This window comes from Montipora capricornis, chromosome 7 (assembly GCF_036669925.1).
Source record: "Montipora capricornis isolate CH-2021 chromosome 7, ASM3666992v2, whole genome shotgun sequence".
Lineage (NCBI taxonomy): Eukaryota > Metazoa > Cnidaria > Anthozoa > Scleractinia > Acroporidae > Montipora > Montipora capricornis.
Window position 1 is genome coordinate 45,252,441 of NC_090889.1, and position 16,791 is coordinate 45,269,231.

At 38.8% G+C, this 16,791-nt stretch overlaps 1 protein-coding gene and 1 pseudogene across 2 annotated transcripts in view; one reads left to right on the forward strand and one right to left on the reverse strand.

The window, feature by feature from the left end:
- The window catches only part of LOC138057278 (uncharacterized), a 121,491-nt gene that overhangs the window by 51,199 nt on the left and 53,501 nt on the right, over positions 1 to 16,791 (reverse strand). For both annotated transcript variants that reach the window (XM_068903325.1, XM_068903324.1), the window contains exons 7-8: positions 8,519 to 8,545; positions 3,202 to 3,234 (exon numbers count right to left, since the gene is read on the reverse strand). In XM_068903325.1, coding sequence (XP_068759426.1) covers positions 3,202 to 3,234; positions 8,519 to 8,545 — 60 coding nt within the window. The remainder of the gene's footprint in view (positions 1 to 3,201; positions 3,235 to 8,518; positions 8,546 to 16,791) is intronic.
- Positions 10,181 to 10,753, forward strand: LOC138057651 (uncharacterized; annotated as a pseudogene).

Genomic DNA, 16,791 nt, shown 5'->3' on the forward strand with positions numbered 1-16,791 from the left:
ATACATTACCCCTTTTTTTTAGCTTCCATATTTTGTCTTACGATTGAAACAAAAAATATATGCATGTTACTAATCACTCTTGATTGATCTTATTTAGCTAATATTTCATCAAGGAATTTTGAAAAGAACTGAAAGAGGGGTTGGCTTATTGGTGGCGTAAAATATGTTTCCGAAAAATACAGACAAACTGTGATCAATTTTTAACACTTTGCAGATCAGTTTTCTACTCTCTCGTCTGTAAAGGCTTTCCTGGAAAGTCACGAAAATCAATACAACCATAGACTTACTCAATATTTGAGAAAAAAAATGTTTGAGGGAAATTTAACAAATTGAAAGTGGTTCGGCGTTGTCTGTACTCTTATCGACAATGATATTCGTCATCACAGTAGTCAAAATGTTGTGGACTCACGAGGAGCAGCCGAGTCCACAACAAATTTTGACCACTGTCACGATGAATTTCGTTGTCGATAAGAGTACAGACAACCCTGAACCACTTTCGATATGTTTTTTACCACAATATGTAACCCCAAAGAAAGTTTTTACTTCAGAGCGTGACCAAAATCACGACACAAAGAAAGAGCAAGCGCTTTCTCACAATATGATTGGTTTATTTCCCAAAATGGACGTTCCTGATTGGCTATTACATTGCGTGACAAATTGACGCGAGCATGACGCGTACAGCGTTGTCTAGACTCCAATCGACAATGGCAAATTAGCCAATGAGATTGCGAGATTACAAGCAATTGTGGTAAAAAATGAAATGGAATGCAAGAAACTGCATTTGTGATCGTCCACGGGAAAACCAACAAAAAGGTGATGACACGGGCACGCTATTTTAGCACGCTAGACAAAAGAAATTTTCTTTAACACGGGAGTGCCGTGTCGTAATGCACGCCTCATTAAAATTTTCTTTTGTCTAATACTACAAGTTGTAAACAATAGAGCGTGTTATACCAAACAAAAGAGCGTGTCAGCAAAAGTAAAATCGAGCACCGCGTAAAAAGACACGGAGTGAGTGAAATTGCACGACAGCTGCTCCAAAACGCTTGCTAAAAAACCAAGTATAACACGCTACTCCCAAAGCCGAGTGAGGGCCGAATTACCTGCGGAAATAGCTGAAAAATCCCGCAGAATGCAGTATTGTGCAAAAGTAATGCAAACGTTTTTTGCCGAAATTCGCGGCTTTTCCTGGCTTTTCGACGAAAAAATATCGAATTTTCGATGGAAGCGAATTTTCAACGAAAAGTCATGATAATTCTCAAGGCCTATTGTTTGCAACTACGCGAATTTTCGAACGAAAATTGACTTCGAATTTTCGTGCGAAAAATCGCTCTGTTCGATAAATGACCTCAAAAAATTGAGCGAAATTTCGCTTTTATTTGCTGTTCTCGAACATTCCCACGTATTTTCTGGACAAAAATTTGCCAAGTTCGAATTTGCCGCGATGATTCTTTTCTGCCGTCATTTCACAATGTGTAAGATCTACAACAAACTCTTGCTCGTGAAGCAATAGCAGTTTTTGTTGTGTGAGGCAATTTTTTTTTTTCGTTGGAAATAGCCGATTAAACTGTCGGATCATTGAATCTATTTTCGATACGACTTTATTTACGCTAACCTTATCACGTTTATTTACGCGTACATTCGCTTGTTCAGCGATGTTGTTGATGGCGGCCGCCGATTCATGTCACAAAAATTCGCTGCTTCAAATTTTGTTATCTCGATTTTCGTTTGGTTACCTCGAAAATTCGCTACTTCGAATTTCGCTATCTCGAATTTTCGAGAAAGATCGTGAATTTTTCGCTTCAAACCCTACGAAAAATCGTTCGAAAATTCGATGACTTTTCGTCGAAAATTCGCGAGAACAAAGGACGAATTTCGACGAATTTCGTTTGCATTACTTTTGCAATTTTACGGTGCCTGTTTTGGCACGCATCTGACACGCAACACGCCACGCTAAACAAAAGGTTTGGAGTGTCTCAGTGTGCACAACAAAAGCCACCGTGACATCTATTGTGCTACTCATTAAATATGCGCATATGGCGTGTTGTATGTCACGCTCAGTGTGCCGTGTCATGCACGCGTGCCCGTGTCATCACCTTTTTGTTGGTTTTCCCGTGGATGGTCACATTTGTAGCTCATCTTTCCTCTACTCCACCAACATAAGGGTAGAATGAGTCCGAAATGGGAACTCTTCTTTTAGATACGGAACACAACAAAGTACTACTCATAGTTTGTAAGTCTTGTTTTTCGGTTTCGGTCTTCTAAATTAAAGTTTTTAATCCCTCGGGACTCAACATGTTTGCCGTGTGATTCAGATATGTCCAAAAATGTCCTTAATTAGATGGGTGCAGATTTCAATACGCATCACGAAGTTTCTACTTGCTCTTCTCCCCACTTTCACATCACTTGTGTCTCGGAATACAGACAATTAATGTCACAAAGTGTCCCATAAATGTTAGTCGTCAAGTAAGAATACAAAGCTGCATTTACCCTAAGCTAAAAATAACGCTGCCCTTTACCCTTACTTTATTGTTGGAAATCGGTACATGCAGAAAAAACGTAGGCTTAACAAAAGGATGAAGGGGTAGTTTGTAAAGAAAAGTTGTGGTGCTGCGTCGGTGGGGAAGTAGTATACAAAAATTTGGTTAATTCAACGGAGTTGATAATGTAAATTGGCCACCGTACAGAGATTCTAAAAGCTGACGTTTCGAGCGTTAGCCCTTCGTCAGAGCGAATCGAGGGATTTTGGGTTACGTGTAGTTTTTATAGTAGAGTAGGAGCTACGCTATTGGTGGTAACATGGCAATGTGAAAAATAGGAATATATTAGTTAAATGAAAAGCGTTTATTAATACCTTCGTGTTGGATGTCAAAATTGGGCGTGCATCTTATTACTTGCATTTCTGGACATAAGTGGCCTTGGGTACAATTTAATGTTTTCTTATATTGGAAATTTAAATTTGTTCAACCGGCTTAGAACAGCGTTCAACGAAAGGCAGAAAACATTGCTGGGTTTATGTTTTTGATTTGGTGAAAAGTAGCTACATGTAACTATCGCTCCGCACCCTCTTAGAGATGCACTTCCCACTTTTTGTTTTTCGGAGTTCCTGAACCCTTCCATCCTCCTGATCTCAAGGGCTCCTGCCCGCCTCTTGTACTACTCGCTCTACGCAAAAACAACATAACCAACGTCACACGTTACCTCGTTTTTTACGTTCCCTGTTTCGTCTTAGGACTGAAATAAGAAATATATATTCATGTGCATGTTATGATGACTCTTGATTGATCTCATTTAACTAATATTATATTAAGGAATTTTAAGAAGAACTGCAAGAGGGGTTGGCTTATTGGCGGCGTAAAAATACCTTCTAAATTCAATTTTGTATTAAAAAAATTACCACAAAATGTGGTTAAGGTTTGGGTTATTCTCAATGTACTAAACACAATGTGTCAAGTTTATGTGCACCATTGACATCGAAAGAAGCCACAATCAGTGCCAGCACTCAGAAAAGTACATTTGTGTTATCAAAACCCCAAACTAATGTAATTCTGACCAGGAAAGTGATAGCAACATAAACACTTTGGCTGTAGTCGATCAGAGCGAGATTCATCAGGGATGTCTCTTTATAGCCTCGATGGCATGGAAGGAAGTGTAAAATGCATGGTTCAATTTTACCTGTTACCAGTCCCCATAACAAGCCTTCAAGCACAAGACAATTAATCTAACCCTTTGAGGCCTGGCCTGCTTAACTTCAATTCTCGCCTTCTCCATTTTAAAAACTGGTCTGGTTTGCTTTTGTTCTGAAACCTTAAATTGTTGTCTTTATCATGTAGACAAAACGGCATATTTGAACAATAAGAAGTCTCGAGGATCAGGTGATGTCGAAGTTGCTAAGACAATAAATTATGATAGACCTCGTTACCAGGATCATCTCAAATATCAAATACAATGCCAACTAATTGTCAAACACTTCATATTTCAAACATCAGGTCTTTTTTTTTCTTTTTGTGAGTTTAGGGGCTCGAATGAACCACCAATTGAGAAAAAGCTTGCAAATATTCGAGTGTTTGGTACATGGACGTGTAAACATGTGACGCACCTCTATCTAATATGGTAGGGTACGTCGCTCCAAAGTTTAGGGGGTACTCAAAATAAATTATTTTCATCAAGAGTCCCATTCAAAAGACGTCCCTTTTTTTCAGGTTTAAAGGGTTTTCCATTTGGAATACAAAAAAGATCCACAAATACTTATAATTATAGTCTATTTAAGGCCAGTCCAGTGTTTGATATAATCAAGTCTTATTGAGTATCAACTCCAACAAGATGAATGGATGGTAAATTAATTGATTGGCTTTCATGTTTCTTTCTTTTTTTTTCCCATTTTTATTTATTTATTTTTATTCTTTCGTATTTTCTTTTGCATTTCATTCCTTTTACTGGAGATATAAAGTTGGTCACGCCGGCCTGCCATGACAAGAACATCCACATTGTTTTAGTCCTTCACAACAACATTAAGTTTCCCACGGTTTCAATAGAAGTGCACATGGAAGGATTTCACTGAAAGGTGCCGTACATTTCTGATCCTGAAATGAATGACTGACATGGCAATTGTTAACCTTGGCAGATGAAATGAACAGATGATATATTTCTAATGGTGAATCGGGGATACTTGCCAAAAATTCGAGTGCAAAGAAGCATTCAGATTTTTGCGACTTTCCCTGCACCAGCACCAAAAAGATATCACCTCTTCATTACTCGCATTGTTTCTAAGGAAAACACAGGTCATGCAAAGGGGAAAAGGCTCTTTTCACCCCAAGGATGCTTTCAATTCCATTAATCGCCCAAGGCTTAGTACTTCATTTTCATTTTATTCTAAAATAGTAAAGATAGTGGCGCAATTAAAATGAAACGGAAATGAAACCTAAACTCCTGTTCAGCAGAATTATTGAGGTCATTATCTTAAACACTGAGACTCTCAAAATGAGCAAGACTGAGTTATGATTAGCTTTGATTGTCACGGGTCACTGTCACGTAATGCGACTTTTGGCAAAGGTACTTTGAAAGAACCTTTGAGCACCACTTGCTATAATATAGGACAGAAAATCACCCATTCAGATAACGGTATAATTATGCAAAGCCATTTTGCTGCCTCCTTAGGTAGTAACCACTGTACTGTATATAACCAAAATTTCTTTCTGTGCTGCGTTGTTCTTCATTTTTAGCTTGTCTAGGGTTAACATTTGAAAGACATCAGCTAAGGAACCTATTCAATGTGTTCAATTGCTGACCTTCATTGTCAACTCATTTGACGCTAACTATTTACCATGATTTCCTTCCCCCGACCTTCAAGGAACACAGGTTTTCCATTAAAACATACCCTTATTTACAAGATTCAAACGATAGTAGATCTTTTTGTATAAAAAAAAGATTCACCCTTCCCAAAAGTAGAACTACGTCACTTCCCCCGTTCCGAAGGTTTTCTAGCATTTCGCTCCGAGAATAACTTTTAATGGTCAATTTTCCTTCTCAACATACCAAACTTTTCCAGTATCCCGCACTTTTCTTGCATTCTTCACAATTTAAGCATTCTAAAAAAAAATCGTCTTAGATTTTCCTGGGACCTGATCAAAAAACGAAAAGCCTTTCATCCGAGTAAGCAAGTGTAAGCCAAAGTTTAAGATGGAAATAAACAAGAGGGCTAGACTGATTCTCCCGAATCGAGCCAGTCTACGTTTTTGAAAGAATTTTCCACTGAAATACGGTTAGTCTTTCAAATTTCAGACCTCACAGCCACTGAGTATATATTACGCGTTCAAGAATTTCAATTATGATCCTGTAATTCTGTGGATTATAAAAACTAACTGTGACGATGGACTTTAACCAGGTAATTAATCTAGTTAAGCGGTTGCGTTTATGTCTTCGCCTTTTGCATTTATCGAAAGCAAAAACCGACATAAAGTTTTTGTTTGCATATTTGTCTTCTCATCGAAGATAAGCTTGGTCATGCCATGACCAATTTGTGGCTTGTAATTAACAGATCTACAGCACGGTGCAGTCTGCATGAACTGCGTCCTAGCATGACTTCCTTATCTTGCGAGTGACAACATCAACCATGACAAAATGGTAAGTGCTAAGAGGGTTTTAACATATTTGTTGTTTTTCTTTTTGCTCTTTTTTAGTTATTTTCTAATTTTAATTAACCAGTATTTAGGGTGGTATATTTGTAATGCCAAGTGTCTTTGTAATGTCAAGTGTCCTTACAGACATTTGTTTAAAATCTCGGCAAAACACCTGACGTGAATTAATCTATCACTTGTCTCCGTAAGGAGCTTGCTACTTGATCATTCACAACCTTCCCCAGTCTGCTTTTCAACATGACATTCCTCGATTGGTTAAAATTGTGTGTAACACTTTCTCCGGCAAAAAAAAAAGGAAAGTATTTCCCAGAGGACATACATGCATGGATTTATGCTGGGTGTGACAGGCTTAGTTATTTACTTGCCATGATGCAGTTGGGGCATTCGTGTCATCTGGAAATTTCTGTAGATCTTACCCAGTGCAGATAAGGCGTACGGCTTTTTTCACTAATTCAAGACAGTTAAGATTATTTTCCCCTTCCCCTCCCTATTCTTAGTTTCTTGTGGATGGCGGGTGTGCCCTCACCTTTGCTGGGATCATATCTTCTATATTTGTGTATTTCTTAGGTAGCCATGCTGATTTTAAATGAACGGGTCTAGCCCAAGAGAGCATATGAGGTACTATTTGTCTCCCAGCAAACAGAGCTCACACAAAAGCAACGTACGCCTTGGCAACAATATCAGTCTTATAAATGAAGCATGAAGCATAAAAATTGACTGCAAACTTTATGAATCATGCGATATGTGCTGCCAGTGCATGGAGATACTCTCAAGGACCCTGTGACTTATACAGGTTGACGAGTTCTGTTAATTTGGGCCCCCAATTTACGATTTTACTGAGACTAAATTACAGGCAAATAGGAGCAGATCAGTTTTTTTTTTCTTAATGATGCTATGTTTATGCTATCTTTGACTCTAACCATGTCGTTGTGAAACAAGAGCCAGAGAAATTCAAAATAAAGGAGATAGATGAGGACTATTCATAACCGAAAAAAATGCAGTGTAAACCATAATTCCTTGAACAAATCAGGATGCTGACGAATACAGGAGTAAGGGTCAAATGAGTCTTTGTTGGGGACTCTTCATTTGGATAATGAATACAACAAAGTACTAGCCATTGTTTGTAAATTTTTGTATTGTGGTAGGATACAACCTCGTTCCCAGGGTCCCTCTTCTCTACCTTCATTGTCGTTAAGAAAAAGACCCTGGTTCACGATGGTCACGTGGCACTCGTCGACAAACATTTCTCACTGGGCCGGGGTAGAGTTTTCGTTATATTTTGATACCGCAACTGGGCGAAAGGGTATTCGTTTGACAAGGTATTTTTTAAATAAGCAATCTGTATCTTACAATATAAGTATCAAAAAGGTCAAAAGAGCTGATGTTATACATGTATTCCCACTGAAGATGAATTCCCACAAAAGCAGTCAACCTAAAAGCAAGAACTTTTGTGACCGACAAGACAACTTCAATGTCGAGCGGCAATTGATGTTCACAAAAATTGATTTCGTTAGTAGATAAAGTTGCTTCTCCAGAAGATACACTAACATAAAAGAATACACCAAACACTACGTTTGCTTGATAAACTGTATCTTCTATTCTACCGGGGCTAAAAATACATGATACACGCTATTAAAGCGCTGTGCACGTGCAGTGGCAAAAATATTTATCTTAACGACATCGACAATTACACGAAGTTGCTGAAATATAAATACCATAAGTCAAAACTGTCTACTCGCTGTACAAGATTGCGACTTTAGGAATCACATTGTTTAACATTCAAAATCAGAGAGCAAAAGAAAATCCCTGCACATGTTAATAGGTGACAAAAGAACTTAAATAACATCAAACCGGCTGATCGCTGAACATGTTTGTCTCCCACGGTTAAACGTTTTGCTTGTTTTCTCGCACGACAAAATCTTCTTTTCTTTAAAATTGTTGCAAACTATTAACATTCTTCGTAGACCCGGACCTTCACACAGAGAGAAATCTTCAATGACGCAAGTATATTTTTTGTGGCGTCCGATCGATTTGACCACAACCTTTTGCTTTTCACGTCTAATTCCATATGTGTAGTACATAATCTACCGCGGTCAAAGGTTTTGTCGATAGTCATCTGGCTACAAAATCAATTGCAATGTCGACAAAGCCTACTGCCACCCATCCCCTAACACACATTTGGTGAACCTCCCAGATTCTGGAAGACACGTGACCAACGTGAACCAGGGTCTTTTCTCAACGACAATGGAGGCAGTGGAGAGAGACCCTGGGAACGAGGTTGGGTAGGATATTGTTCCCGGGTAGGATATTTTTTGCTCCCCTTGTTTCGCATTATTTGCAATGTGTCTTCTAAAGGAATAGCCTAATTACTGTAATATTACCTTTCAACCGCAATTCCCACTCTTCATCTGAAAAAAATAAAAATAGAAAAAACAACTTACATTCAAGTACTTTCAACCCATACTTTTCTATTTTGCATTGACCAGGGTTAACGCCAAAGAAAGTTTTTAGTTCAGGCATAGTTAGTGGAGCGAGACTGGTTATGAAAGCCGGCGAACTTCAATTAAACAAAAGAACGCGCTTTTACGTTGAAGGTACTAGTCAGGTGATTGCGAAGATGCACACTCGAAAACAATATGGCGGACAGCACAGACGAACTTTTCGTATGGGGAGACGATTTTGAGACGGTTTTAGACATTCTGGAAGAAGACGAAGAAATAGAGGAGCAGTTTACGTGAACAGTTAGTGAGGTAAGTTTAATTTGTGCTAATTAGGGATTGTGACTCCGCTGTTACACTGTACATAGAAAGAGATAATAGCCGTATTTAAGTTTGATTTTCTTTATTAATTTATAGGCCCAAAAGCAAGAAATTGTTTGTCAGGATTGTGGCAAAACGTACAAGACAAGAGGTGGTTATGAGAGACAAAGAGTTGCTTAACACAGTCGTTCTGGAAGTGAAGCATCTCTGCGGCCGTTCAGCTCTAGCCTTCTTCAAAGAAGTCATGCTGATTGCTGTTCAAGTTCGGTTGGTGTCCGATGGAAAATTGAGAGGGATCCATAGAAGAGTATATCCTCGCCTTCAGGCCAAGATCTTTGATCTATGGGATGAATATGCATCCAATGCCAAGACAGCTGCTCAGCTGTTGAAAGCATGTTCATACCTTAGTCAGACCAGTCCGCCGTAGTTAGGTGTGATTAATTAGAGTCTTAACTTCCAGTTATTAGGGCTGTTTTTCAAATCTGCGTGCCAGTTTTAAACTTTGATCTCGAGATTTTGAATTTCCCGTGGCTTAAGGTTTTACCCGCAGGTAGTTAGCTATAACCTTTCGCTTTATTATAAAATAATTAGTGTTTGAAAAGTAACAAGTATTTAAAGAGCTTGATGAATTATTGTTCCATAGCTCCAAATAGGAATTCGGATGTTCATTGCAGTCTTGCGGATAACGCGTGACATAGCTCGACTGTAAGGTTACGAATGCATTCAGAATTTAGTACCCATTGAATATAATTTTAGAATATAAGAATGTAATGGAACTAGTAAAAGATAAAGTAATGAGGTTTGCCGTATTTTTACATCAAGAAATGACATTTATCAGCGATAGTTTTAGTAATTAGGTTGATTAAGTTTCGGTCATTACAACATTACCATTGTAGCGTCCACCATAAATAATTTAAGGTATTTCGGTTTGGGTTAGAATATTATAATGTAATGGCACTGTTAATTTATAATAGGATTTAAAAATTAAATAAAAAACTCACAATCTTAAAATCTCGCTTCTTTTTTTCACTTCAATCCGTGGACAGAGTTGTTTATCAGCGACGGTGATCTTACTTGATCGGAACATTTGATGACACTTTCTATCAAACCGGCGAAAAGTGAATAAGGAGTCTTTCGCGAGGAATCGCAAAAATTAATAAGCGACATTCACGTGCCTTGTCCTAATGTTGTTAGTTTCATTGGTATCATCGGGCGAATCGTCTTTAGCTTCAGGCGAATCTCTGTCGGGAACAGGCTTTCGGGTGAAACAACCGTAATTCAGAAATGAATTGCCAGAGAATGCCCGGAGCAGTTCGTAATATAAATGCATCCGACGTCTTTGCAGAAAGTTTGAGGAGTGAATTAAATAGCTACAAATATCAGCCGCTCCTAGAAGGCACTGAGGAGTTCTCTGTTTTAAAAACATTGTATGATGACTTCTTAAAGAATGGAAACCTAGAGGTTTTATAGCAAATATTATGCTACAGTGCCTATGAAATCTACAAGATTTTTCCGTGGCCTATCGAGAAGCCACACTTTTGTCTACTAAAGTTGCTGATGGCTTAGTCGCTTTCTGTAAAAAGCAAAGAGAAAAGCCAGAAAAGATTAACTCCACAACTCCTCTTAAAGAAATAGAAATAGCTGGTCTCCAATATCTTGGAGGAGATGTTCTCCATAAACTACACAAAAAGCATGCAAGAGCCAGTAGCAGGGAAGGTGGATCACACTGGTGATTCCCATCAAAAACTTGTCTCAAGCTTGAATCGTGGTGGACTATGGAGTATTACAGGGCCTGCACAGAAAATATTTTTAAAGACAGAGGCTGGTTTAGGCAGTTTACACCAAATGTTGATTTGAAAGGTCTCGATCTTGCTGGCATAACACACAAGGCCATCAGTGACAGTGACATTCTAGGCAATTTTAATTCAATGGTTACAGACACAGGCATTAAACCAGACAGCCATGTCAGCAAGGAAGTTTTGTATGCCATAGTTAAGTTATATGTACGAGTTAGAGCATTTTCTGTTGCAAATGATTTTATTTAGAAGTACAAGATCCAAACAAAGCAAATCAAGTCCAAATCACTACGAAAGGAAATTGGTAGGAGCCAAAGTGATCAGCAACCAAGGCAGGAAAGATGGACATGGCAAGGCTGCTGCCTAAGAAAATTTTAAAGGGGTCCTCAGAGCTAAACGCTGAGAACTTAGGAGCCCAACATATGAAGTGAAAGGTGTTGCTGTGAAAAATTAAGGCACCCAGAGCTATTCTTTGGGAGCCCCAGGCTACCAGGCTCCTGTTAGGCAACAGCCTTGAACGGTCTCATTTATAGTCCTTGAAGCCTTTGTTTTTTAGTTCTTTTTTGCACTTGGTTACAATTAATGGTACATATATAACTCAGCGTAATATTGATCAGATAATAAATGCTTGCATTCTTTATAGCTTCAGATGGGCCATTGCCATCCTTTACCTATAATGGACCTTTACAAGAGGATTTAGAACATTATCAGTGATCCAAGTTGGCAATTTGATTTCTCAAATACAGTGATGTAATATTTCATTAACAAAAAAAAAGAACAAAAGCAAAAAAAGCAAGACACTGAAAATCACGTGGTGATCACTTCAAGCATTTTATTATGGTGCTTAAGTTTTTACAAAACAATGTTTCAGTTCAGTATTACTGGAAGACAATAGTGTACTGTATGAGTCAATAGTGTATTAGGCCTTTTTAACTTTGCAAAACCGAAATATATTTGGCAAATATGATAATATATAAATGGCAAAAATGCAAAAACCCCATCTCTCCTTTGTTGACTGTGTTATTATTGCATTATGTAAACTTCTAACTTTAGCTTGCAACTACTATAGCAAAAAGAACTGGATTTTCAAATTAATGCTAGTATGGTGCTTAAGTTTGTATAAACAATGTTTCACTACAGTATTACTGGAAGTCAATAGTGTCTGTGGCCGTTTTAACTTGACAAAACCGAAATATATTTGGCAAATATAATATACAAATGGCAAAAATGCAAAAACCCCATCTCTCCTTTGTTGACTGTGTTATTATTGCATTATGTAAACTTCTAACTTTAGCTTGCAACTACTATAGCAAAAAGAACTGGGTTTTCAAATTAATGATAGTATTCTATGGTGACATTCAATAGCTGTTATTATGGTTCCATGCACATGAGAAAACAAGCATTGTTATCCAATGGCCTCACTCATATGATTCTGAAAACAAATATCTCACTGTGGGCTCAACCATTATAACCGCTATTGATAGAACTGTGTACATGTATGGACCATTGCCTATAAAACCAAACTTAATCCTGTGAAACTGTTAAATGTTTGGGAAATGTCATCCCTTGCTTTACATAATCACGAAAACATACCAGAATTCCTAGACTGACACTTTTTTGTTATTTAACTTTGTGAATGGTTTGGCAGAACTGAATGTAATCACATCATTTGCCCTCTTATTTGTACTTTAAAATTCAATTTATTTCTCCAGCCTTATGAAATCCACTCCAATATTAAACTTTAATTAAGTTCAGATATACGTAACTCTGGTTTAGGCTTTTTCCGGCATGGCAATTTCTCATCTGTTACATGCACCCACCCTCTCTTTCTGTCCTTTCTACCTCTAGTGTTTCCACTCTGACATGAAATTGACCTCTCAATTCTAATAGTATTGCTATTGTAACCAAACTGATTAATGTCTGGGTTGTCACTTCGTCTACCTAGATGTCGCTGCTACCACAGAACTCTTCTACAGGGTCTTGACAGAAGCGTTCTGTCAGAAAATAGTCCATGCCCTCTCGAAGAAGGAACTTTGTGGGCTCAATGGTAGATTGGACGGTAAGCTAGAAGCCCTTATAGGTCTGCCAGGAAAGGAACATGTGTGCTCTTGGATTTTGGCACTAATTTCCAGGCCTATTCTCAGTGCTCTCCTTCCACCTTCTCAGATACTCAAGAAATTCCAACCTCCTTTGGCTTGGCAAAACTAGCACTCCACTATTCTGTAGTTCCTCATAACATGATGGACTCTTAGCAGCCAGAGACAAACAAAACCTAATGATCATGGGGTGATAGCGCATTCCGGAACTGCTCCTATTAAACAGCTTCCTTTGTTCTTCCCAAATAACTTCATGAATGGAGTTATTTTAGTATGTGCTGAATCGAGGAGTTGCATGAAGTCATTGTTAAGATCATTGTCAATCTCCATGCTTGACTTTTGTAACTCTGCAAGCATTCCACTCAGTGCTTGTTCGAGCTGGGCACACTTCAGCCTCTGCTTCTGTAATGTAAACTTTATCCACTCTGGATGTGTCTTTGAGACCGGGGCATTTGGGTGCACAGGCTTTGAAGACCTATATTGCTTTGTTTTCTTTGCACTGTCAATCTCTCTATCTCTATATCTCTTCGTGCCATAAGGCACATAAGGCTTTGACATTCTCTTTCCATCCACTTTGGTTTGCTGCTAAGGCTCTGACAGCCGTCCATGATTGCCACCCAGCTACTCGTCTTTCGTCTTCAACCATTCTCCTCCATGTTGTTTTTGGTCGACCTGGTCTCCTCCTCCCCTCTGGCCTCTACTCCAATGCTGTAACACAGTGCTCCTCTCTGTTCTTCCTCAATATATGCCCGACCAATTTCATCTTCAGCGTCTGATCTCATCACTCGTTCTGTTCACTCCTGTGGTCTCCTGGATTTGTTGGTGCGAGATGGTCTGTGGCCATCTTATTCTCAGTATGCGTTTCATGCATTTGTATTGGAAGGCGTCCAGCTTCTTTGCTTCTGTTTTCGTGAGTTTCCAAGCTTCGCAGCCATACATCAACACTGCTCTGACAATTGTTTTGAACAATTGAACTTTCGTCTTCCTGCTAATTTCGTTACAGTCCCAAATTCTTCGCAACCTACAGAAAGTTTGTCTGGCTTTACTAAGTCTCTGTTGTATGTCTTTGGTTGCCCCGCCTTCTTTATCCAGCAGTGCACCTACAGTACCGCTCAGATATACGTTAACTGCGCAGACGCGTTTTATACGCATATACGCATATGATTATACGCACATATGCGTATAGTTATACGCACATACGCGTATGGTTATACGCACATACGCGTATGGTTATACGCACATACGCGCATAGTTATACGCACATACGCGTATATTTATACGCGTATATACGCATAAACGTGCGCGTCTGATGTGTCTTTGTTATTCACGACGAAAAATTTTCTTTGTGTTTCATTGAGAGTCTAATAAAGCTAATGGAGATCATGTTACAAACACGCACGTCGCATCGAAATGTTTATTGTCTGAATTAGTGTCTTAGCTTAAGATCGATTTCGTCGAAAAAATTATATCTCCGGTTATATCTGACCCAGATCATTTCTTCAAACGGTAAAATGCTGCTTGACGAAAAACTTGTTTATCAAAGTTTCAATGGTGCGCCGCTTCAAGGAAAAGTCCTGTGTTTCGGCAGTCGCGTCGGCAAGTCGCTTGCGAGATGTTTGTATAAAGTGTTCCGAAGACCTTGTCGAAAAAATTATATCTCTGGTTATATTTGACACAGATCGTTCATTCAAACAGTAAAATGCTTTTTATTTAACCAAATAATTGTTTATCAAAGTTTCTATTGCGCTTTGCACACGCTTAGTTATTTTTTTCTTCAATGAAAAGTTCTGTTTCGGCAGCCGCGTCGGCAAGTCGCTTGCGAGGTGTTTGTCTAAAGTGTTCCGAAGACCTTGTCGAAAAAATTATACCTCCGGTTCTACTTGACACAGATCGTTTATTCAAACAGTAATTTTTTTTTTAACCAAATAATTATTTCAAGGTTTCAACTGCAAAGCGAATCTTTACAAGCTTAAATAAAAAGTTAGTCGAATGATTAACACGTGGTTTCAAATGTTCACAATCTTTGAGTAAACAGTCGAGTTTCGCGCGAAACGGCAAATCAGACGACAGAGATGAGAGGCAGCTGTATTCGCAGGCTACAAAGTTGGCGAAGAAAGTGTTGACATAGGCGGCGTTGCTGTGTTGAGATTTAGTTATCGTGACCATCAATTTTAGAAACTTTTAACTAAACTAGAGGCGAGTCAAATTCATCAAAATTTGCATACGCGTCAGTCATGAGTCGGAACAACACGTAGTCGTGACAGGTAATGCAACACGATTAAAATGCCCTGGTAGAACTTCTTTTACGTGTATGTATAATGAATGGAAAAGTTTCTGAGAAAAAACTTGTTTATCGATGGTGCAAGCCATAAAAGAAACATCCTGTGTGGGTTCGTATTCAGAACGCTGTTCACAAACGGGTTTCTTTGTTGATTCTGCTGAAATACGACACACCGGTATTAAATTTATTTTGAACACATTCCAAAGCAGTTGCGATGGATGTAGTGTTGGTAAGTGATGAAGAACATCTCGTCTGCTCATGAAAGTTCCGTTTGAAAAGGATAACCCGTTTATATCGATAAGCACATGCTTTCTATCTAACTCGCGTTTACTTGCAACAGCGTATCGGGAGAAGTCTTCATGAGTTCGTGGTTGTGTAGTTTTTAGTGCTGTCAAGCTGTTCTTTAGAACAATAACCCGCTAACAATAGAAAGACAATAAGCCAGCTCATACATACTAATGAACAGAGGCGTATATGCGTTTGTGCTTATATACGCATTTTTATACGCACATATGCGTATACTTATACGCACATACGCGTATACTTATGCGCACATACGCGTATACTTCTACGCACATACGCGTATATTTATACGCACGTACGCGTATACTTATACGCACATACGGGTAAATTTATACGCGTATTATGCGCGTTTTTTGGTTAACGTATATCTGAGCGGTACTGTAGGTACAAAAACTCCTCAATGTCATCTACCTGCTCATCATTTAGTTTTATTCTTTGGTCGTTTCTGGCATTTATTCGCATAACTTTTGACTTCTTCGCGTTAATCTTAAGTCCTACTCTGGCAGCTTCATCGACAAGCCTACTGGTCTTATCTTCTATGTCAACACATCTAGATGACAATAAGGCAATGTCGTCTGCAAAGTCAAGATCTTTTAAGACCCAGGTGAGCTTCCATCGTATGCCAGTTCTCCTACCCTCTGTAGTTCTGTTCATGACCCAGTCAATTGATAGTAAGAAAAGAAAACCTGACATGGTGCACCCTTGTTTTACTCCAGACTGAACTTGAAACCATTCTGTTGTTTCACCTTCTTCCACGACTGCGCATTCAAAGTTGCTGTACATTGCTTTTATCAGACAGATAAGCTCTTCTGGGATTCCATATATTGACATGATATTCCATAGACTTTCGCGATGTATAGAATCAAATGCTTTCTCAAAGTCTATGAAATGTGTGTACAGAGTTGCATTCCATTCATTGACTTGCTCCAGTATATTCCTGAGAGTAAAAATCTGTTCGATGGTACTTCTGTTCTCTCGGAACCCTGCTTGCTCCTTCCTTAAGATGCTGTCAACTCCTTTTTTAATTCCACTTATCAACACTCTGCCAAAGATCTTACTTATGACTGGTAAAAGTGTGATACCCCTCCAGTTCGTACACTCACGTAAGTTACCCTTCTTGGGTACCTTTACTATTAGTCCTTTGCTCCAGCTTTTTGGTGCTACACCCTCTTCTTTCACTTTGTTGAACAACTTTGTCAACTCCTCCTCTCTCTTCCAAACCTGTCTTTAGAAGCTCTACAACTACCCTATCATGACCAGCTGCTTTCCCACTTTTCGTTGATTTTATAGCATTTTTCACCTCTGTTGGTTGGAATGCTCCGATGTCGAACTCTCTGTCATTTTGCTTTGTTTCAATTTCGTGTGGCTCTATAGGCCTGACAGGTGGTTCTTTGTTTAGTACTGTGTCAAAGTGTTCTT